A 24993-nucleotide genomic window follows, 5' to 3' on the forward strand; every position below is an offset into this window, starting at 1 on the left:
TACAAATGACTATCCTACCAAAAGCAATTTTCAGACTCAATGAAATTCCCATCAAAATTCCAACACAATCTTTCACAGATCTTGACAGGACAATTTTCAGCTTCATATGGAAATACACACACACACACACACACACACACACACACACACACACACACAGACAGACACACAAACATACGCGCGCGCACACACACACACACACACACACACACACACACACACACACCAACATAGCTAAAACAATCCTGAATAATAAAAGAACTCCTAGAGCTATCACTTTCCCCAGTCTGAAATTGTATTACAGAGCTATAGTAAGAAAAATATAAGAGAAAATAAAAATATAGTAATAAAAATAGCATACTATTGGTACAAAATATATACACTGATCAATGAAATCAGACTGAAGACCCAGACACAAATGCACACACCTTTAGACACCTAATTCTTGATCAAGAAGCCAGAAACACACAATGGAAAAAAAGACAGCATCTTCAACAAATACTGCTAATCAAACTGGACAGCTACATGTAGAAGAATACAAATATACCCCTACTTATCACCCTGCACAAAACATAACTCCATATCTCTTAAAGACCTAAATATAGAATCAGACACACTGAACCTGATAGAAGAGAAAATGGGGAATGGCCATGAATTCATTGGAACAGGAAATATATTCTGAGCATAACACTAATAGTGTAGGCACTAAGACAAACATTAATAAATAGGATCTCATGAAACTGAGAAGCTTCTGCACGACAAAGGATACCATCATTGGGACAAAGTGGTGGCCTACATAATGAGAAAATATTTTTACCAACTATATATCTTACAGAGGGCTAATATCCAAAATATATAAATAACTCAAAAAAAACCGACATGTCAAGAAAACAAATAACAATTAAAAATGGGGTACAGATCTGTGGTAGTTTGAAAGAAAATGACCCCAAAGAGAGTAGCACTAGTAGGAGGTAACTTTGTTAGAGTAGGTGTGACCTTGTTGGAGGAAGTGTGTCACTGTGGCAGTGGGTTTTGAGGTCTCCTTTGCTCAAGCAACACTCACTGAGACAGTTCACTTCCTGCTGTCTGCATATCAAGATGGAAAACTCTCAGCTCCTTCTCCAGCTCGTTGGCCTGCATTGGCATGCCACCCTGTTCCCCACCATAATCATAATGGACTAAACCTCCAAAACTGTAAGCCACCCAAATTAAATGTTTTCCTTTATAAAAGTTGCTATGGTCATGTTGTCTCCTCACAGCAATTGAAACTCTAAGATGAGATCTAAACAGAATGCTCAAAAGTGAAAATTCAAAAAGCTGAGAAACACTTAAAGAAAGGTTCAACATCCTTAGCTATCAGGGAAATGCAAATCAAAACTGCTTTAAGATTTCATCTTACCCTCATTAGTATGGCTAAGATTAATAAATCAATAACAGCTCATGCTGGCAAAGATGTAGAGTAATGGAAACACTCATCCATTCCTGGTGGGAATAAAAAATTCATACAGCCACTATGGAAATCGGTGTGGCAATTCCTCAGGAAGATAGAAATCGACTTACCTCAAGATCCAGCTATACAACTCATTGACATATACCCAAAGTACTCTTCATCCTACCAGAGATACTTACTCAATCATGTTCATTGCTGTTCTATTCATAATGTCCAGAAATTGGAAGCAACCTAGATATCCCTCACAGAAGAGTAGATAAGGAAATGTGGTACATTTGCACACTTTAGTATTATTCAGCTATTCTTTGTTTTTTGTTTTGTTTAATGAAATCATGAAATTTGCAGGTAAATGGATGGAACTAGAAAAAAAATCATCCTGAGTGAGGTATCGCAGAGTCAGAAAGGCAAATATGTTATGTATTCACTTATATGTGGATGTTAGCTGTTAAGCCAATGATATCCAAGCTACAATCCATAGAACAAGTTAAGTATATCATAAGGTACTGGGGGGACAGATAGATCTCATCAGGAGAGGGATATAGAATAGTTACAGATGAATGGGGAGGGTGGAATGGGAAGATCAAATGGGGAAAGAGAGAGAAGAGGGGGAGGAGGGAATACAGGGAAAGACAGCTAACATTAAAGGCCATTTGAAGTGTAGCATGGAGCCTAACACAGTAGAAGCCCCCTAAAATATATGCATACATGAAGGTGATCTAAATGAAACGGCAAATGGTGGGAACGACAAGGCCATACCTGGCCATCTTTTGTCACCAAATGCAGCTTCCTGTAGCAGGATTGGGCTACATCTAATTGAGTTATTGGCCAAAGGAGTCCCATGGGAATCCCCAAACAATCCAGGCTGTGCCAAGACTATAGGTTACTCTCCACAAACTGACAGCGAGGCCCCATTGTTGAAGATAACACCTTCACAACTCATTGAACATGGAGAAATTGAGCTAGGGCCTTCACTCCTACCTACGGATCAAAAATTCAGTTTTCTTTGAGACAGGAAGCTATTTTGCACACTACCAAAATAGAAATGTAAAAACCCTTTGATCTACAATAATGCCCTACCTGCAAGATATGCTAGGGCAATGGCGGCCCAAAGCTTGTGGGAGTCACCAACCAATAACTAATTTGACTTAAGGCCCACTCCACTCCACGAGATAGAACCTGTACCCAACACTGCTTGGGTGGCCAAGAGCCTGAGACTAGACAGCCCAGGGACCTAGGGTAATACCAAATATTACTGTTCTAAAGAAAAAAAAAAGTGGCAATAAAATAATTCCTAATGATATTCTACTATACTTATAGATCGGCACTTTGCTCCGCCATCATCAGAGATACAGCAGATAGAACAAATACAGAGACCCACAGCCAAACATTATGCAGAGAGTGAGAGACCTTGGAACACTAGGCCCTGAATGGGATGTTTCTATCAAATCCTTCCCTTCAAAGTTCAGGGAACCCTATGGAAGAGGATGTGGAAAGAGTTTAAGAGCCTGAGTGGTAGAAAACACCAAGGAAAGAAGGCCCTTTGATCAATTTGTCAAAGCTATATGAACTCCCAGAAACTGAGGCAGCATGCACAGGACCTGCACTGGTCTACATCAGGCCCTTTATGTATGTTTTATGGCTTCCAATTTAGTGTTAGTATGGGATTCCTGAGTGTGAGAACTAGTATGCTACTTGTTCCTTCTCTGGAACTCTTTTCCTTCTGTTTGTTTTCAACAATTCTGGTGTGCTAGTTTTTGTTTTATCTAATTATATTTTGTTATTTTTCCATAGAAGCCTGTTTGTTTTGATTTTTTTGTTTGTTTTTAGTTTTTGCTCTGTTTTGGTTTTTGACACAGGGTTTTTCCATGTGGCCTCACTGTCCTGGAACTTGCCCTGTGAACCAGGCTAGCCTAGAACTCAAGGACCCACCTGTCTCTGCTGATACTAAAGGTGTTTCCCACCATGCTCTACTACCCTGATGCTTGTCTGTTTTCTAATCAGAGACAGAAAAGAAGTAGGTATGAATAAGAGGTGAGGTGGAGAACTGAGATGGAAAATGTAATCAGGATATATTGTGTGAGAAAAAAAACTATTTTCAATAAAAGGGGACTATTAAAAAAAAAAAAACTTCAAGTAGTTCAAAGCTAGTCATACTAGAGGCAGGCACGGTGAAATAGACCAGTAGTTCCATCACTGGACGCTAAGGCAGAAGGACCAAAAATTCAAGACCAGCCTGTTAGTGTGACACGTTTTTAAAAACAACTCTAAAACAAAATGAATTAAAATTAAATAAAAATATGGACACCGTGAAAGCACTTACACTATGGAAATAGCAGAGATCAGAGCATCTTAGCACATGACTCTCCTCTGTTCACCTAGTCTTCTTCATCCTTGAACTATCCAGACCAGTGGTGGCAATGGTTCTCTCGCCTTGAGAATGAAGGGCCAACAACAGCAGAATCACTGCCACTGGCGTTGCTTCCTAGAGGAGGCACTAATCAAGTGTGTGTGATCTACAGAGCACTCTGCTGGGCGGGCACACACACACACACACACACAAAGGTACGCTTTTCATATACTTTTTATGTTTATATTATCTATCAAAATCTATTCTGAAAAGGGAATTTGCATACAATTATTCAAATGTACCACTGTACAAACCAACTACTTATCCTCACAGAACTTCCATTTTTTTTAATGTGTAAAATCACAATAACACAGACCATGAAGTTTAGAGGATAAAAGGAGACAGAAGAATAATAAGCAGCATGCATTAAATAGTGACTGTGCTGAAGTACTTTTTTGTTTGTGTGTGTGTTTGTTATTGTTGTTTTGTTTTGTTTGCTTTTTTTAGTTGAGTTCATGTAACCCAGGCCGGCCTCTACTTCTCCAGTGGGGATTGCAGATACGGGCCACCTTGCCTGGTTCAAGACCTATGCTGCGTTCTTCCCAGGAACTTCAAAAAGTAGGGTTACATTTATCTCTATGCACAATAAGAAAACTCAAGACACAGAGAGTTTCAGAAACTATACTGTTTCCCACTTGACAGAAATGTGTGAAATCATGGAGAAATTAGTTATCAATGTGACATTTTGAAGTTCAGATGTATGATTTCCTGTTCTTCGGGTGAAAATGCTGTCTATACACTAGATGATGTGAGAACCAGGAGACAAAGAACTGTGTATCATTATACGGGTGAGCTGAAAAAGAAACCAGTGTGGTGAATTATGTGCTTGGGTGTATATGCACGCTTAAAAATCCTCTTTTTTGCAATCTTTCATTTCTTTAACAATGTCGCGTGAAGAAAATATGTATGCTCAATATCTCCTGACAGCTGCTCACAATGAACTGAAGCCCCAAGGAAGGAGGTGGGGCTGAGAACTCGGCTCAGAAAAGCAAGCTTCATCTGATCTCACCTTTCTAGAAACATGTTAACTTCCTCACCCCAAAACTAAAGCAAAAATAAATTCAAAGCAAGTGAAGCTGATTAGGTGAGTGAGACTGGGCATGGAGAACTATTAGTTTCATGGCTTGTATCTGCCAGTCCCTGTTCATGTTTGAATGAAATGCTCAGGGTACCTTACTTAGCTCCTTAGCCTCAAATAATAAACCACAGATACAGCCAGTCAAAGTGGACAGATTCCAGACACTGGGTCAGGGTTCTATAAAACTTAGAAATTATTATATATGCTATCTAATGTTTTTGTTATCTAAAGTATATCACTTTAGTGGATATTTTATCATGAGCCAACTCCATGAAAAAGGAAACCTGAAGAGCTCATACACTCTAAATTGTAGATTCCTGAAAAGTTAGAACTGATCCCTCCCTAAAATAAGCATCTTAAAGTACCCAGATAGGATCCATTTTGTAATGTTTCTTATTTTAACCTCCATGGAAAGACTCATTCTCCCATGAGTGTTTCATAAACAAACACTGTACACAATAAGCACAACACAGACTTCTTCCAGGTGTAGCTGGCTAGTAACCACATGGTGCCCACCCTCTTACCTTAGGACCTCCTTGCCTTGAACATATTTGGCCAAACCACTTGACCTCTGAGGACAGCAATTTGAGAACCATGGACCATAATCCACCTTATTGGATTTGTATATTGCTGAAGTTGGGGGTAGCTTTAGATCAAAGTCCAGTCCTTTGGTTTGTTTGCTTGTTTGTTTTTAAGGCTACATCCTAGCAGCAAAATAAGGTGGTTGCTCAGTTAGTCTTAGTTATAATGCTGTGTTGTAGTCAAGGGTTTGGGTTTCTGGTGAGTAAGACGTTATGCCAGTTATTTTCCATCCAGGTGTGTTATTTCACCCCTGGTGAGTGTGGTGAGCCGCCTTTTACAGGCAGGAAGTTCTAGTCATGCAACCTCTGTGCAAAACTTATGAGTAACTGAACTATGAAATATACTTAATATTCACACTGGTATAAATTTTATAGATAGATAAGTAATGTAAATTATCCTTGACTTTCAGGTAAAGGAAAAGTGCACCACACTTTCCTCTTCTCCCTGCACACATATTCTCAACCACTTCATAAACTATCCACAGGGTGATGTGCTTAATTACAGCTTCTGCTTCTCAGAGCTGAACACAGTGGCTCTAGTTCCTGCTCTTGTACTAGTGCTTTTTAGAGTAAGAAATAAAGGCTTCTATCTTGGGCCATCTATGCAGAGATCTGTATGTATTTAAATACATTCTAAACTGAATTCACACAAAGGACAAAGAATGAGAAGCACAACTGTACATGGGTGGGGAGAATGAAGTAAAGGAGTTCCTTTCAGCTCTATAAACCAAATCCATGGCTTTGAACATGCCAAGCACCCACTCCTGAGCCTTGCTGGATAGTTCCTATGGAGACACAGCCATTCCCAAAGCTCCCCGCCTACATAGTACAGTCTGCATAGACTGCTTAACCATCTTTGCCCCTCACCCCAGTTTTGCTGTGCTGGCATTTGAACCAAGAGCCTCACACACAGAAGGGCACATGCTCTGCCACTAAGTTCTCTTCCTAGCTCTGTTACCATCCTTTGACTAGGATCCCTGAAGGTGTTTATATTCCTAGTGGGAAATGTTCTTTAAAAGTTCACCCCTGAAAACACACACACACACACAAGGAACATTATATAAACTGAGCAGGTTGTATTTATGTATTTAAGAAACACATGAAAAATGAGGCCATGAATTTGAAAGGAGAGAATAAAGAGAAGGGAAATGATGTAATTATATTACAATCTCAAAAATATAAAAAAAATAAATAATAAAGATTTGGGAATGATTGCTGAATGACTTCCAACCTCCCCTACAGAACCATAAGCTGCCATTCCTTAGACTTTTCTCTTGAAAAGCCCAAAAGCCTTCATCCTCTCTATAATCAATTTTAAAAATTTTATACAAGTTGGACTCCAGAGCAAAAAGGGAAGTCTTGGAATTCCACACAGACTTACACCTGGGACAAAATGTTTGTTTCAATAATGGTGAGCCTATGGACTTGGTCCTACAGACTTAGCAAGAACAAAGTCTTGAGGTTGCTTCTGGGAAAAACATAATCCTGAAAATACTCTTTCAAAGTAGATTTTTTTCTATGTCTTAATTAGAGTTACCACTGATGTGATAAAACATCATTATCAAGGGCAACTTGGGGAAGAAGGAGTTTATCTGGTTACACTTCCAAAGCACTATTCATCATTGAAGAGAGCCAGGACAGGAACTCAAACAGGGCAGGAACCTGGAGGCAGGAGCTGATGCAGAGGCCATGGAGGAATGCTGATTACTACCTTGCTCTCCATGGCTTGATCAGCCTGCTTTCTTATAGAACCTAGGACTCCACACCAATCTCTAATTAAGAAAATGCCCTACAGGCTTGCCTGAAGTCCAATCTTATGGAGACATCTTCTCAATTGAGATTCCCTCCTCTCAGATGACTCTAGCTTGTGTCAAGCTGACAGGAAATTAGCCAGCACATTCTAAAAGAGACAAAAGCAGAGGGAAAGCTGTCTGACTCCCTTGTCCTAGCGATGTTGGGGCAGAAGAACCTTCCAGCATATTCTCTGAGGCAGTGAGCACTGGAATCTATATGGAAGAAGCTCACACAGCTTCAAGGCCTACAGAGGAAGGCAAATGTGGCATTAACATTAACATGTTCTTCCCACAGGAAAATTAGGGCAGCCACAATCCCAAGCATCAGCAGTGCATAGATGGTATTACAGGCATGTTTCTAGAGAGCTGAGAGCAATCTGGCTCAGATTTTTGCCAAACTGTCAAGAGATCCTCTATTTCCTTTTGTTAACACTTTAAAATCTGGTAACTGGGCCATATACTACCAATGTGTCACCATCCTGCACAGCTCCTGAGTCCCCTTCTAACTAGGTTTCCTGTACCTAGCCCTGTCGATTCCCAGTTCTCTCTTCCATTTTATCATACTGCAGGTCATGGAATGCGAAGTCTGTTCTCAGCGTTGTTTCCCAGATTTGTGCTGTGTATTGACACCATCCCACATGCTTTCTATGGCATATCATGCTAGAAATATAATTTCATGAGAAACACTGGGTCAAAAAGTCTCTACATCTCCTTCAATTTTCTACAGCCAATAAATTGAAGGCAAGAAATTCAAACTCAAGTTTGAGGTCTGTATATATTCTACTGTCTTACATGGGAGTTGCAGGTAGAGATGTGTGTGTGTGTGTGTGTGTGTGTGTGTGTGTGTGTGTGTGTGTGTGTGCCTATGTGTGTGTGTGTGTGTGTTCCTGTGTGTGTGTGTCTATGTGCCTGTTTGTATGTGTATGCCTGTGTGTCTGTGTGTATGTGTGTGCCTGTGTGTCTGTGTGTATGTTAGGGTAAAATGGTTTTTCTATAGCTCCAGGCTGCTACATGGCATTCTTCCTCAGTTTTAGCTTCTGAAAGTTCATGGCTATTATTTTCTAATACTTAAACTTCTATATATAGTTGTGTGTGTGTGTGTGTGTGTGTGTGTGTGTGTGTGTGTGTGTGTGAATAGGTTTTCTGTCCCTCAATAATAGGTTTCTCTGATAAACACAGTGAGCTGGATCAAGTTGAATTGGAAAAGTATATAAACAGGTTTATTTGAACAAAGCAACTTCCAAGCAGGTTCTTAAGTCCCAGAGATTGAGAATCTGTGGGCCCAAAGTAAAGCAGGGGGATGATACAGGTTGTAGGTGACGGGTGATGATGTGTCTGCCACAAGCTGGATTTGTGCCCAAGTATGGTCAAAAGCTGAATGCTTAAGCAGGGACTTGGGCAGCTGGAGGCAACAGGGGAGGAAGTTGTAGTAGTCACCAAGAATGCAGAACTGGGCTTTTTGGTACCTTTCATTTGTTGGAGATTTTCTGAGAGGGTGGGGTATAAGACAAAGTGCTAAATGGTCTTATTAACAACAACAACAAACAAACAAACAAACAAACAAAAAAACGGTAGCCAGATATTGGGGTTAAAACTGAGAGATCAGAAAAGCAGAAAGAAGCCAGCCACATTCTCACCACTTGGAGATCCTCAGCCAAAGGGACCTACTTCCTGTATACCCACACCTATATGCCTTTCTGTCCTGCCATCTCATTTCCTCTCTTCTCCCAGCTACATCACTTCCTCTTCCTGCTCAGTTCTGCCACTTCCTGCCTGTCTGTACAGACTTCCAGACCTTTATGGTTAGTCCTGGGATTAAAGGTATGTACCACCACGCCTGGCTCTGTTCCCAGTGTGGCCTTGAACTCACAGAGATCCAGACGGATCTCTGTTTTCCAAGTGATGGGATTAAAGGCATGTGCTACCATTGCCTGACCTCTATGTTTACTAGAGTGGCTGGCTTTTTCCTCTGATCCTCAGCTAAACTTTACTGGGGTACACAGATAAAAATATCACCACAGTGAGGTTTGGAGAGGGAAAAATAGGAATGAAGCTTTCCAGATCATGTAGGGGTGAGCTAGAGGTTCCAAATCAAATATGTGTATGTCAGGTTTAGGAATTTCATGAGCTATTTATATCTCAAAATATATTTCAGGAGCCAGAAAAGACTTGTAGGTTGCAAAATAAGGATACTTCTAAAACTTATGTCAACAGCATTATCATCTCATTACATTAAAAGTGTTTTGATAGCCAAACGACAGACACAAACTCAGTAAAGGACTGCCAGATCCAAAAACAAAAGGTGGTTTTTATTTTTTAAATGTAGTAACTGAGCTCTCAAGAAGTTAAAAACTAAAGTAATTTCCTCAAATAACACATTGACTCTAGCAGAGTCAGACTTAGAAGAAAACAATCCTGAGAGCTCCTTCGATTCCTTTAATCATTTCCAGCAACAATTAGGCGATCCTATCCTGTGACAGTATTATTGATGAAATGGGCTGGGATGAAGATATATAAAATAATATATAAAATATCCACATATAAAACTATCTCATGGAAAAAATAATATCTGTGGCAAAATGGAAAGATGGAGACATAAGGTATCAATGCAGCCATGTGCCTTTGCACAGCCTGCCACTCCCAAGGTCACAGCAAGGAAAACAATGATGTCTCTCCACCTCCATCCCGACCCCAGAAAGAGATGCTTGCTTGATTTTGCATATGAGAAGTTTAGAGAGCTATCTGCTGGGTGTGTTTGCACCCACCTCAGCAGTCTACATGAGAGTGAAAGGGGGTAACTCCCATGGGAGCAAGGACTAGATGGTAGTATTCGCCTCAATTGGATCCTATTTACTGTTCTGTCAATGTAGCAGCCTCCTTGTGCTTTCATGATGAAAAAGTTCATTAGAATCTAGAATGCTATAGAAAAACAAAGCAAGCAACCACACAGACCTGTATGGAGTACATGATTCAAGGGGACCACAGAAGTTCAGGAGCCTACATGCTGATGTCGTTCACAATTAATATAATTATTAATCCCAAAGCTCTCTGGCATATGCATGCATGTGATTATAGCATCATCTATACTACATAGGTAATCAGATTTCTGAGATGTATGTTTCTGTATGTAGAAAGTAGCAACCTACTTGAGAACTTCAATTTTCTTCTCCATTTTCCAAGGTTTGCATTTGACAGTAGCAATCATTTGTCTATTCTCATCTAACTGTGCCTTCAATCGTTCTAATTCCTCTTCATCAATTTCTTCTTCTTCTTCCCTTTAAAAGAAAATGAAGGGTTAAACTTTGCTTCATCTCCAAACTAAAAAGGCTCCTGTTAGATACCCCAACCCTTTTTCAAACTCAGCTGCCCACAGTCAATGAGGAGTCGCCTAAGCACTAGAATTCACATTTCAACACTGACGTCCATCCGGCTTGGGGATTATTATAACCTTCAACAATGCTATTTGCATTCTAATGCTCAAAATGGAACTGTTCTTTTATGTCCTCAGCCTCCAGCTGTCAGAACAGGGAAGCTGTGGAAAGGATAGTAACAGATCCATCAAGATACACACTTCTCTCCTCTGTTCCCCTTGGCAGCCTGCCTCCCCAGTTCTATGTTTCATTTAAGAACCTTATTTTTCAATAGGGATAATAAATTAAAGGTGAAGATGTCTTTGAAGTGTCCTTAGAAATTTTAAATTAGTCCTGTCTCAAGAGAAAAGCGGAAAAATTGAAACAGGGAAAAATGAAACTCTGCTTCTCAGAAGAAGCCTAATCTGTTAATTACACCCCAAACTTCATTTGATAAAATTTAACTTGAAATGCTTTTGGTGGAAGCAAATGCTTTGAAGACGCCTTCAAAGGGATTTTGCTTCTCACTAAGAAGATGCCACATTCTCTCTGGTGTGATCCTACCGTTGCAAAACTGGAAGCTAAAGGAAACAAAATCTAAACATGAGTCACGTGGTTTTAGTGGAGCAACCTAATACTATATTATAGAAATCAAATTGTTGGCAATAGATTGTTTTAATTATTAGGCTAATGTCTCAATTTTAAATACACCCTTTCATACTTAATATCATGGTACTGAGACTGGGACTCTGTAACTCATATTTTTGCTTTGTAAGCAGAGTCTATAGCATGAATCTTAAAGAGTCTTTATTAATAAAACAAACACGGAGCCAAGTATTGGGGTGGACACTGGAAGATCAGAGAGACAAGAACAAGCCACAGCTAACCTCCTCAGCTGATCAACTTCTCAGCTGATTTTGTTTCCTCAGACTGGAAACCTCTGTGTCCTCATATCTGAATGGCTCTCAGCTGAACTGTGCTGTTCAAAACCTAAAAGCTTAACCAGTCAAATGTTTAACCAGCCAAATGCTTCTGGATCCTGGTCCTCACACCTTATATACCTTTCTGCTTTCTACCATCACTCCCTGGGATTAAAGGCTCACTTTCTGGGATTAAAGGCGTGAGTCACCATGCTTGGCTGTATCCTTGAATAGATGGATTTCTGCCTCTGGAATGCTAGGATTAAAGGCCTGTGCTACCACTGCCTATCCTAAGTATCTAGTGGCTTTTCTGTTCTCTGACCCCAGATAAGTTTATTAGGGTACACAATATTTGGGGGAAAACAATACCACCACAAGAGTCAACTTTATATTCAAACCGTAGCAGTCACTAAGTACCTCCATCCTTTGCTTGGCTTCCTGTCTACTTCCATTTGCTGCCTAGACAGACACTTCTTCCTTGGTAACACTTTACTCCCGAAGCTGAATGGCCCTCCCTCCCACAGCTGGAGATGTGTCTATTCTGTCATTTCTCTGAATCTTAGCAGAATTAGCTCTCCCTACCCCCACCCCACCCACCCCCACCCCCTCCACCTCCCACTCCCCATCCTACCCCCCACCCCACCAACCCCCACCCCCCTCCACCCCCCACTCCCCATCCTACCCCCCACCCGTGGAACCAGCACTTCTGTGCCTTAGTCCTCTATGGAACTTCAGGCTTCAGCTCCCCGATCTCTCTTCTACTCTTCATATTTGCATTTTAATCCTTTCCAGGGTTCCAGCTCATGAATGCTAGCTGCCTTCTGCAGGTGTTGCCATCATAATTCACTTCCCGGCTTGCTCCTACCAAAGACCTAGTTTCCAACTCTTTTATTTATAACCCCTAACAACTCTCATATAAAATTCTCAGCATTCAATTCGCTGTTGAAGTTTCTCTCCTCACTAGACACAGACTGAAAAAGAGATTGTAAACTATTCATTATTATTGAAAAACATATTTTATAGTTCACTAAGCTTATTACTGGATACAACAGGAATATGGGGGAAAGCTATTTTTAAATTATTAATCATAATGTAGGAGGACACATTTGCAGATTACAGGCCAGGCTAGAAAATGACTTTGTAATCTCCTACTTGTTGTCAATATATAGTTTCTAATCATGCCTTTATTCCTCAAATAAAAATTCAGATTACCCCTATAAAATATCACCTTCTAGTTGCTTGTCAACTCAACACACTTAAGAAGAGGGAACCAGCCGGGCGGTGGTGGCGCACGCCTTTAATCCCAGCACTCGGGAGGCAGAGCCAGGCGGATCTCTGTGAGTTCGAGGCCAGCCTGGGCTACCAAGTGAGTTCCAGGAAAAAGCGCAAAGCTACACAGAGAAACCCTGTCTCGAAAAACCAAAAAAAAAAAAAAAAAAAAAAAAAAGAAGAGGGAACCTCAGTTGAGGAATTGCCTCTATCAGATTGGCTTGTAGGCATGTGGGTTAGGCATTTTCTTGATTCCTACTTGATGCAGGAAGGCCCAACCTACTGTGGAGGATGCTGACCCAAATCAAGAAATCCATAGAGTCTATTAAATGAACAAAGGAATTATTGGAGGGTAACTCACTACAGCACAGGCATTTATCATAGAGTCCAGGAAAGCCGAGCTATGTCCCATGCTGATCTTATTCGAAGATCTGCCTGGTCAGTCCCAGCATCCAAGCCACAAGGGAGTGAAGAGAGCACCATGTACCTGCATCCCAGTTCTTAAGGGTCCCCCCCCCACCAGCAACAGCCATGCCCCAGGGCATGTACTTCGAGGTCATAGGCAGGTGGAGCAGTTACCTGCTGCATCACTAGGGGTAGTGCTTCAAGGTAATAGCTAGAACAGCTACCCACCACACTGACCCTTGGCAGATTTAGCTTTACCAGCCAGCCAGGGAGATAAGTCAGTAAACAGCTCTCCTCCATAGTTCCTACCTTTGTTCCTATCTGATTTCCTGCCCTGACTTCCTTCAAAGATAGATTGTGATGTGAAGGCTTAAACCAGTGGTTCTCAGCATGTGAAGCATGACCTCTTTGATGGCCAAATGACCCTTTCACAGGGATCACCTATCAGATATCCTGCTATCAGATACTGACATTACAATTCAAAACAGATTCAAAATGAAAGTTATGAAGTAGCAACAAGAGTAATTTTATGGTTTGGGTCACTACAACATGAGGAACTATATTAAAGGGTTGCAGCATTAGGAAGGTTGAGAACCATTGGCTTAAACTCTTTCCCTCCACAAGTTGTTTCTGGTCAGTGTTTTATCAGAAAGAAAACTAGGACATATATTTTGCTTAAAATAGCAATCTCGGTTCAAGAAAACTATATAAAGATACTCACTAAGATGTAATTCAGATTATCATTGGGTAGTTTCTTTTTAATTATTTAGTATTTATTATACAAAATTCTGTGATACTGTATAACAATGGCATAAAATACTTGAGACAATCTGATGTAGGTTGAGTTGGTTAGTCTTAGAAAGGTTAGAAATGTTTTCACAAAAATAATTGAACTTGTTTCCATGTAGCTTTAGATATGAACACAAATCATAAAACCTGCTTCGTTCAACAATAAAGAATGCTAGCAAAAGGAAGTAGATGTGTGGAACTCTCAAGAATAGAGTCAATTCACAATAAGAAAACTTTAAGATTAGTAACTTAATTATTTGATATTTCAAGCCTTTAGCTGACCCACTGTCTAGAATAAACCATGTGTACATTAAGTACAATAATGTACTACATTACTGAGTTCTACTATGAATCATATATAAGACAGTCTCAGTAAGGATAAAAGAATGAGCCAATCAATATACGAATAGCCTCAAAGCTTATGAATTTACATGCCAAATATAGAGACTATAACAGACTTTTCTGATGTAGCCCTGACTCTGACTTTCCAGAAACTTTTACTTCTATCAGCCTCCAAATACTTGGCTCATATTTTTTTCTTCAGCGTGTATATCCTAACTTATTTTATAATAATTTGTGTTTGAGTAGCTTCTCCCTTACCGTACTATAAATTTGAAGGTCTGCATAAATATTTATTGAAGAAATGCTTATGTATCAAACTTTCCTGAATAACATTGAGTACTCACCCTGAACCCAGTAATGGAATCAAAGTTACCTAGAACATAGCAATGCTCTACAAGGCTCCTATGACACGGGAAGATGTGCACCCCTACACTAAGTGACCCGAGACTTGTATATTTTTAAAGACTTCATTGTTAATTGTTGGTAACTCCCAAGAGGATCCTGCTGTGCTTCAGAGTGTGGCTGATAGACAAGTTACCTTCAAATACCTGAGCAACTGAAATACCACATTCATCGGCATTACAAGGAAACTGCTTATCTAGGAACCACTCAAAGAAAGAATATATATATATATATATATATATATATATATATGAAGCTCTATACACACACATATATATATACATGTATATATAATACATGTGACATATGCTCTACTTTCTAAAATTCAGAACTGCTCTGTGAAAGAAAGACTTTCTATCTTAAGCTTACCAACAGCTGTGAGGAAAAAGAAAGCACAACATACTGAATTTTCACTACTCTGAACGTTTTGCTTACTCGTTTAAAAGTGGGTCAGGAAAAGCCAGGGATGTCACTAGAAATACTCTACAGTGTCTAACAAGGCACTATGTGTTAACCATCACCAAAGATAACCATAGCATTACAGCCTTAGATTTCCTTGGTTTTAAATGTTTCTAAGGGTAAGGGAAACTCCCAAGGCTTTGCTTGAACATTTAAAGAAGAAAGATTCTGAATTAATTCACTTAAACCAATGTGTCCTCATTTGTCTCCTAATTTTCTTCAAAATACCTTTCAAAAGTATATTTTCCTTTTTAACAAAAGATTCTTATCTATAAAGCAAACAAAAGAAAATAGACCCTAAAATTTTAGTCAGAATGCTAACGCTAAATATGTAGAGTACTCTGGCTTTGGCAACATAATTTGAAAATTCTGTGGAGACTAAAGTTAGCTGTATGGAGCATTTGTGAGATGGGGAGTGACTACAGGATTCTCAGAACCAAAATGGAAGTGAGATCAACTGAGGTGAGACACTCTCATAGAAGAAGATCCAATTGATGAGCACAGACCTGTTTCCCAGAAGCTGGGCATTTTTGTTTTTGTTTTTCTGGTTTTTGTTTTTCAAAGTTTCTCTGTGTAGCTTTGGAGTCTGTCCTAGAACTTGCTCTGTAGACCAGGTTGGCCTTGAACTCACAGAGATCCACCTGCCCCTGCCTCCCGAGGGCTGGGATTAATGGTGTGTGATCAGGTATTTTATATGAAAGCCCTAAGTAGGCCAGGCAAGCAGAAAAATTCCAGCCCACTATATCTTCTTAGAAAGATTCTTTTCCTCAGGCATAAATGAGGAGGAAAAGCAAATTCTATTATGGAATCTGTATCACACTTGTGTACATTGATGATGTTTTCTTGATGCAATACCTCCTAAAAAGAATAAACTTTGCTAACAGGACACATTCCTGTATAATAGCACTAACCATCATAACATTACATGGGACTTGAAATTTGATTGCATTTTCATTTTTTTAAATGCTTGCCAAAAAATGGTGATAAAAATATCAGAGTTAAAATCTAAAGTAAATGATACCTTGGTATTCAAGAAGAAGGGAAAAGAAATAACAGTAGAAGGGAAATTCAAAACTTAAGCTAAAACGTTAAGAAATCTATCTGGTTACTTGTATTCTAAAAGGAAGTACAGTCTATTAGTACAAAGCTTTTCTCCCCTACCTGACAAATTTCTGTATGGTTTCATTAACTAATGATTATTTCTGGGGATAATATAGTAGAGTTATTGAATACTGAAAAGTATTATTTTGGGAGGACGAGGCGAGAACATTCCCCAGTAAGTAGAGGAGTACTGGATCTCACTGCCTGGTGGTAGTCCACAAAGCCCCATGACCTTCAAGTACAGAACAGGTTGGCTCTTTGCTTGAATCATAGAGCCTAGGTCTTCCATAATTAGATGTGTGCAGGCACACTTGCCCTCCCCATTTGCCATATGCAAATTTCTAGTAATCCAAAAAATAATCTTCTTGAGTCTTTTAAAAATAGCACTTACACGCATTACTCTCTACAGTGTCAGAAGTAAAAGTTGGGAGCAAAAGATGCTGATTTTTTTTTTTTTTAATATAAACATGAGCTGAGTGTGGTGGCTCACACCTTTAATCTTAGCACTTCAGAGGCCATCCTCGTTTACATAGTGAATTCCAGGCCAACCAAGGCTTACATAGTGAGACCCTGTCTTCAAAACAAGAACAAGCAAATGATACATGTGTGTGTGTATGTGTGTGTGTGCGTGCATGTGTATCCCCAACCTTCTATAATAAAAGCCAGCACACTTTCTTTCTATAAAATTCCTAGCAGTTAACATTTGAGCATTTGCATACTACATACAACTCTGTCTTGTACTCATTTTCTTTATTAATAACCCTATAAAACTGTAAAAAGTAGCTCTTGTACTAGATTTAGCCATATTTTGCCAACTACTTCTCCATAAGATAAAATGACCAGAGCTCATTCTTCTGGAGTTTTCTATATATTATAATTTTCAAATATTAAAACAACCATGATATTGTAACAACCTGTAACACTTTAAGTCTTGCACAGGAGAATTCTTCATAGTCCATTCTTAGTGTGCATTCATTTTAAAGACTATATTTTGGTATTTAAATATAGTTAAGTGGAGGAAAATGGCAGAATCAGATTAAGCCTGTCTAAGTAGAAGTAATTTTAGTGACTGATTTAAAGTCCAGTGAGTCCCACATAGAGCCATTTTCTTTCGTGTGTTTTTACATTATAATGCCACCAGCTATACAGGAGGAATAACTTACGCTCCTCTCCTCAGCCTCCTCCGCCTTTCTTTTTCTCTTGCTTTCCTTGTCTCTTCATCCTCTGGCTCAGGTTCTGGGTCGTCCTCCCTGATAACATCTCTGGTCCGTTTCCTCTTTGGTCTCAAGCTCTCTCTTCTTGGTAGTTTATCTTCTTCTTCACCTGACCACAGCAATTGATGTATCAGTAAGAAGCATCATAATGTGCCTGTTTTGCTTTTTAATAACTCTGCCACATACCAATGAGTGCGACAATCAGTTCACCACAATGTAATATGAAATATTATTTTACACACATATGCACACACACACACATACACACACACACACACACACACACACACACACGCACACCTAACTTAATTTGCTCTGTGGTTCATTTATTCAAATATTCAAATATGGGTCTCTCCATTGTAATTAATTCTTGCAGTTCCAGTCTTTATTTATTAAGATAAATCAATGACTTGGAGTTTAGCAATATATTATGATTTCTAAAACCATTCAAATCAAGCTCAAGTTTGAAGGCTACCATGTAACATATAATGTAGAATTATAAAGCATTGTGTATTTATTACTAGTTTTCCTAGGACAGACCAGGACTCACAGAAAATGTCTACACACCCAAAGAGTTTTAGAGAAATTGATTAAATCCTTGGAGTCTTCCTAGTTCAAATTATCCACCTTTTTTTTAGCATTTCAGTATTCATTTTAGGAGTCTGCTTAATTTGACCAGGGTGACAACAACTACTGGGTTTAATTGATTGTCCTGCTTTTGTCTCCCAAGTACCTGGGACTACATGTACCACACTTAACTCATCTTCATTGTTGACTCCAAATAATTCTTATTTTTCCATTGTTTAAAAAGATATCTAATTTCTGTATTTACTCGAATCACTGAGAAGTTCCACAGTCTTCAAGTAAGAGTGCTGTCTAATGGTTCTAGTGGGGCTCTTTAATACAAGTGCTTATGACACACTTTGAAATTGAAGAGGAGGAACATTAACTCATTACACAAGATCCACACTACTGACATACCTGAGAGACTAAAGAAAATTATTTCTGATGAATGTAGATGCAAAATTTCACAATGAAACATTAATGAGTTCAATGTAACAACGTAGTGAAATGACTGTGCACCATAACTAAGTAGGATTTATTAATAAGATATAAAGATGGTTCAATATGAAAAATTCAAATAATGTGACATTGCTACTTTGACAGAATGAAGGAGAAAGATCACATTAATAGGTATAGAAAAGCACTTAATAAAACATGTAGAAGCATTTTACGAAATAAGAATGTAAAGGTCTTATGTCAACATGACTAGTATGGTCAACAGTGAAGAAAAAAATCAAAGCTTTCCCTCTACCATCATGAGTAAGCCAAAGAAGCAAACTCTTGCAGCATAGTATTGAAAACCCCTTACTAGAACCAATAGGCAGCAAAAAAAGAAAATAAGAAGGAAAAGGACCTCAATTGAACAAAAGTAAACTATCAATTTACAGAAGACATAATCTTACATGTGGAAAACCTCAAGACTCTACAAACATTTGTTAGGATAAATAAATGAATCTAGTAAAAATATTCACAGAATTTACAAAGTCAATATTTAAAATTCAGTTGTACTTTTTTACACTAAGGATGAAGGATCTAAAAAGAAAATTAATAAGATAATTGTATTTAGGAGAGCCTGAAAAGGGACAAGGCACCCTTGAACACACTTTACTGAGGAAGTACAATACTTTTTATACACTAGAAATTTTTTTAAAAAAATGCTGATGAAGAAAGTTAAAGATGACACAAGAAGTGGAAAGATATATTACATCTGTGTCTTGAAATATTTATGTTATAAAAATGTCCATAGTAGTGTAATGCTCAATGAAAACTCAATTACAGTCTCAATATCATTTTTTTCAATAGAAAAGAAACTCTCTAAAAGTTCATATGAAATCACAAAAGGCCCAAATTAGGAAAAGCATTCATGATTAAAAATAACACAATTGGGAATCCTGCAAGCTACAATACAAACTTGTCAGGCAAGATGTATCCAGTGGTACAATAATGGCATTACTCTTATGGGTGTAACCATTTCCTGATTGGATTTGAGATCTGTTCCACAGGACGGATTTCCACAGGCCTAGTACCATATACCTGATCAAAAGCCCATGGCTGGGAAGTCTTAGGTCCTTGAAGGGTGGGAACCTACTACTGTTATCTTGCTAAACAGACATGTTTCCCAACTGCTTTCTAAATATATTAACATTGGTATCCATGGATTAAACTGCTCTAATCTTGGGCAAAGTCTTTTTTTTTCCTGTTTGTTTATTTTATTTTATAGTAGGCAGTAGGCAGTGCCAAGGTTCTTTAAGTAGTTAAAGTTCTAAGAATAAGTGTTCAGCCTTAAACAAATAGGACACCTATATTAGCCCCTTCAAGGATCATAGAACACTGCAGACAAGAGGAACAGAAAGAATGTAAGAGTCAGAACATAGAAAGAAGTGCTGTGAGAAGTGTATTCCTACACATAACCTGACTATTGTACCCATGAGCTCACAGCAACAGTGCTATCTGCACAGGACCTGCACATTCTATCATGCCTTGGGGAGAGAGCTTGCAAGGCCCTCGATAGGGAGTTATCGATAGTTGCTATTGGAAGAAGGATACTCATACATCTCAGTGATGTAGCTAGTACTAATTTTCCCTTGATCAATTAAATAATCCCCAACTGATGCACATGCAGGGAACTCCAATTGTATGTAGAAGATCACAAACAAAAATGACATCAAAATAGGGATGGAGGCTGATTGGAAGAGCAAGGGTTTCATTGAGAGATGGAAGAGGATATCCAAAGACAATGGGGAGAATGTTATCAAAACACATTACATATGTGTGAAATTAGAAAAGAATGTATAAAAATAGCAAAGTCATGTCATACTACTTAATTTCAAAATATAAATGTTTAGTAATAAAACTGAAATGTTATTGACATAAGAGTACATACATGTACCCCATTAGAAGGGAACAGAGAGCCCTAAGGTAAACATGAATATATACAGTCAAGTGACACTCAAAAACATTCCAAAGAATACAAAATGAGGTTATCAACAAACACTAGAAGAACTAGATAGATAGCTCTATGAAAAAAAGACTTAAACCCCTACTCTATATTATAACAAATATCAATTCAGAATGTATTAGACTTGGATATAAGATACAAAATTTTAAAATTCCAAAAATAAATTCTGGAAAAGTTTTATCATATTGATTTTAGTAATGCTTTATCGTGCATGACATCAAAAGTACAATCAATAAAAGAAAAAATAGTTATTGGGACAGTTGGGAGCCAAGCAAGGAAGGTGCCCTTAAGGGCAAAGCCCTACATTAATACTACTTCAATATCTCCTTTTCCTATGGTTTCAGCTAAAACCATTTTGGAGAAAAGCACTTTAGTATACCAAGAAGTATTTCTGTTAGTCATCTTTAGAATGCTTGCTACACATGGCTGGAAATATTTTTGTCATATGCCCACGAACTTGAGCTAATCATGCCCAAGAATGTGTTGACTATTTTTCCACCTTGATTTATAATCTTAAACTGAGCATGCTCCAGAATGTATAACATAAACTGAAGGTGCTCGAGATGTACTTACTGCCTCTAAAAAGCTGGCTGGCCTTGAACTCACAGAGATCCACTTGCCTCTGCCTCCTGAGTGTTGGGTTTAAAGGCATGCTCCATCACCCCCTGTTGTTCATATTCTTACATTTTATATCCATAACCTCAACCAACCCAGAGTTAAAAATATTTAGAAAATTGTCTTTACTGGATGTACAGATTTTTTCTCACCAATGTCCCCTAACAATGTACTATGTCCAGAGTGTTTACACTATCCTAGATATAATACAAAAAATTTAGAGATTATTTAAAATACCATAAGGCTGTACACAGGTGACAAGTCATGACATTTTATAAAAGGCTCTTGTGCATCTTCAGACTTTGGGTCTCTTTGGAATCCTGGAACCAATCCTTGTAGATACCCAACAACCACAGTACCTGGTTGTACACTTTACAAGAACATTGACAGGATAAATATCTTATTATATGTTCTTACAACAATGAAAATAGGTAAATAAAGATACTGAAAATGTAGTTTACCAGTTTGACCTAATTAGCAAATACAGAACAATCGATCTACCTAAGGAAGACGTATTCAGGAAACATTGGGTACCCACCAGAGTAAGACCCATTCTGAGCCATAAACAAATGTCAGTGCATGGAAGTCAGGCCAGAGAGAAGTTAGGAAAGTGAAAATGAAAGTAGGAACTATTTGAGGAAAAAGGCTCCTGATAAAAGGCAGGTAGATGGGAAGCTGATGAACATGTGTATTGAAACATCATAGTGAAACGCTTTTTGTATAATCAACAAAATTAATAATAAAATCTGAAAAAAAAATCAAAATTTGGGAGTAAATATGACCAAAGTACATTGTGAGCATATATAAAATGTCACAATAAAACCTGTCATTTTGTAAAATTATTATATGATAACAAAGAGTTTGGGGCTAGGGATGCAGCTCAGGGAGCATGCTCACCCAGAAGCAGGAAGTCCTGGTTTGGTCCCCAGCATCACATCAGCAGGGCATAGTGGAACATGCCTGTAATACCAACACTTCAAGAAGAGGCAAGAGGATCAGAAGTTCAAGGTCATCCTCAGCTACATAGAAAGATCAAGGCCAGGCTGGGATGTGGTAATATTTTATTTGTGCTGAAATGTGGTGATATTTTATTTGTGTGTTAATAAATAAAGCTTGCCTGGAGATCAAGGGGAAAAGGCCAGCCATTTTAAGTAAACAAGAAGTCAGGTAGCACACGCCCTTAATCCCTTAGCAGGTAGGATCTCTGTGTGTTCAAGGCCACACTAGGGAACAGAGCCTAATGTGGTGACACACTCCTTTAATCTCAGTACCAACCCTAAAGGCCTGGAGGTTGTACAGACAGACAGAAAGTGACAGAGCTGTGTAGGAAGAGGAAGTGAGGTAGCTGGGCTAAGAAAGCCAATGAGAGGGCAGAACAGCAAGGCAATAAAGATGTGGGTAGACAGGAAGTAACTTGCATTTGGAAGCTGCAGAGTTGGTGAGGTAAGGTTGGCTGGTGGCTTTCCCTATTTCCCTGATCTGAGGCTTGTTTATTTACTAAGGCACAAATAAAATATCACCACACTGGGTTATATAAAACACTTTCTCTAATTTTATATGTACCATAGACCTGGTGTGAGGATGGAGGATAGGGAAAGTTCTGAAATAAATTTGCTTGAAATATTAATTAAAAAATCTATTCTATTAAATTTACATGCTTTAACAATGGGTAATAGATTATATTATTACAATTACTAGCTGCAATTTAGAATAAAAAAAAGACAAACTTTAGTACATTGTCCAGTTTCTAAATATCCAAATTGCAAGCAGGGGATGTTTAAGGTTGTCCATTAAATGACACTATTGAAACAGACTTGATTCTCATTCAAGCAATGACACCAAGATGTGTGAAGCCCCAGGCTGTTCATTAGAGGGGAAGGGACTTTTAGTCAGGGTACCTTTGGTGGTCTGCTTACTGTGTGTGAATATTAAATTGTCAGCCCAGTGTCCCTCAAAATGAACTCTTCCTGAGATGCTGCTCTTTCATTTTGGGTTTAAAAAATTCAAAGCATTTGCTCATATAATGATTTTTCCAATGTTCCTGCCAGTGACTGGCCAAGGTGCCTGGAAAGGGACTTGATTCATGCTCTTGAGCTGAGCCTAGCCAACGTGAAAACAATGTAGCAGTTCACACAACCCATCTAGAAACCGGGTACACAAGACAGACATGTTCATTCGTTTTAGTTGAATCTTCTGGTCAGACCAAACTCTCTCTCTCTCTCTCTCTCTCTCTCTCTCTCTCTCTCTCTCTCTCTCTCTCTCTCTCTCTCTCTCTCTCTCTCTCTCTGTGTCTCTCTGTGTGTGTGTGTGTGTGTGTGTGTGTGTGTGTGTGTGTGTGTGTGTGTGTGTTGATATAGAGTGGCCTACAATTCACTACATTGTCCAGTCTAGCCTTTAACACATAGAGCTTCACCTGCTTCTGCCTCCAAAGTGTGACCTCCTGTTGGGCGGTGGTGGTGCATGCCTTTAATCCCAGCACTCTGTGGATCTCTGTGAGTTCAAAAAAAAAAAAAAGTGCAACCTCCCATGTGTCACTAAGCCCAGCATGAAACAGATATAGTTCATGGCAAGCCAATCTGTTTTGTCATCAAGCAAGGCTTTCCCAGAGAAAATAGAAAAAAAAATAATAATAACATTACAACTTTCTTCCTAAGGAACAACTTGTAAGTTGTGTGTGTGTGTCTATGTGTGTGTGCATTCATGGGTGCACATGCATATGTGTATATGCAGGCTGTGCACACACCAGCTGACTAGAACCTAGAGTGAGGATTCTATGCACTGGTCAGTGAGGCCAGCAGAAAGCATGGCCACACACTCCTGGAGTTTTCCGTGGTGGTGCGGGGTACTATGACAGGTGCATGCCCTCCATCAGGAGGAACCTCCTCCTAAGGAGCCTGCCCTTGCTTACTTGAGCTTTCCTCGGTGTCCTCTTCTTTCTCCTCCACTTGGATCTGCACTGTTGAAGAGAGGAAGACATGAACAGCCATTACTTCAACGCTCGGGGAACTGTCAGTAACAGTCTACACTTTAACCATTTTTATCGAAAGGTTTTTGTGCAGGTTAAAAAAAAAATTCTAAGGCTGGAGACATGGCTCAGCAGTCAAGGGCACTTTTTGTTCTTACAGAAGGCTCAAGATCCAACTCCTGTCACTCACATGGCAGCTTACAACAGTAATTTCAGTTCCAGGGGACCTGATGTCTTCTTCTGGCCTCCAAAGACACCAGACACACAAGTGGTACACGAACCTACATACATGTAAAACCTTCATACACATAAAGTAAAAAATAAATATTTTTAAAACATTTTTTTTCTATTTCTATTTTTGAAACTAGTGCTTTTCTGGTTATATAATAAATATAAAAATCCAAATATTACAAATGCATGACTTTTAAAGACATTATGAAATTCAAGAATTATAAAATACATGATGTATGAAGTTAGTACTTGGTAACCCAATTCCATTCCTGCCACGTTCCCCAGATTACTACTGTTCACCATTTGGTTTTTCCTCATATCCTCTCTGGGCACAAACTGACACACAATTACAAAACTAAAAACACACTCAGAATCACAGTACTCAGGAGAGTGAGTCAGGAAGACCATGAGTTCAAGGCCAGTCTGGGCTATATAGGAGACCCTGTCTCAAAAACCCATAACAAGCCAAGGTGTCATTGTCTAGAGAGCTAGGCCACTTGTGCATGTAACAGCCTCCTGCTTCTAATCACTACTGTAACCAAATTTACTAATGTAAAATGGAGAATATTTCATTCCAACCTAGTTTGCCAAGTATCAAAA

At 38.9% G+C, this 24993-nt stretch overlaps 1 protein-coding gene across 1 annotated transcript in view; it reads right to left on the bottom strand.

Moving 5' to 3' along the window:
* The window catches only part of Tmc1 (transmembrane channel like 1), a 122563-nt gene extending 98379 nt beyond the window's left edge, over positions 1-24184 (bottom strand). The window contains exons 1-3 of the mRNA XM_006985409.4: positions 24106-24184; positions 17510-17669; positions 10456-10584 (exon numbers count right to left, since the gene is read on the bottom strand). Of these exons, the coding sequence (XP_006985471.2) occupies positions 10456-10584; positions 17510-17669; positions 24106-24184 (368 nt within the window). The remainder of the gene's footprint in view (positions 1-10455; positions 10585-17509; positions 17670-24105) is intronic.
* Between the last annotated feature and the right edge of the window lie 809 nt (positions 24185-24993).

The sequence above is a fragment of the Peromyscus maniculatus genome, chromosome 1 (genome assembly GCF_049852395.1).
Source record: "Peromyscus maniculatus bairdii isolate BWxNUB_F1_BW_parent chromosome 1, HU_Pman_BW_mat_3.1, whole genome shotgun sequence".
Taxonomy (NCBI): Eukaryota; Metazoa; Chordata; class Mammalia; order Rodentia; family Cricetidae; genus Peromyscus; species Peromyscus maniculatus.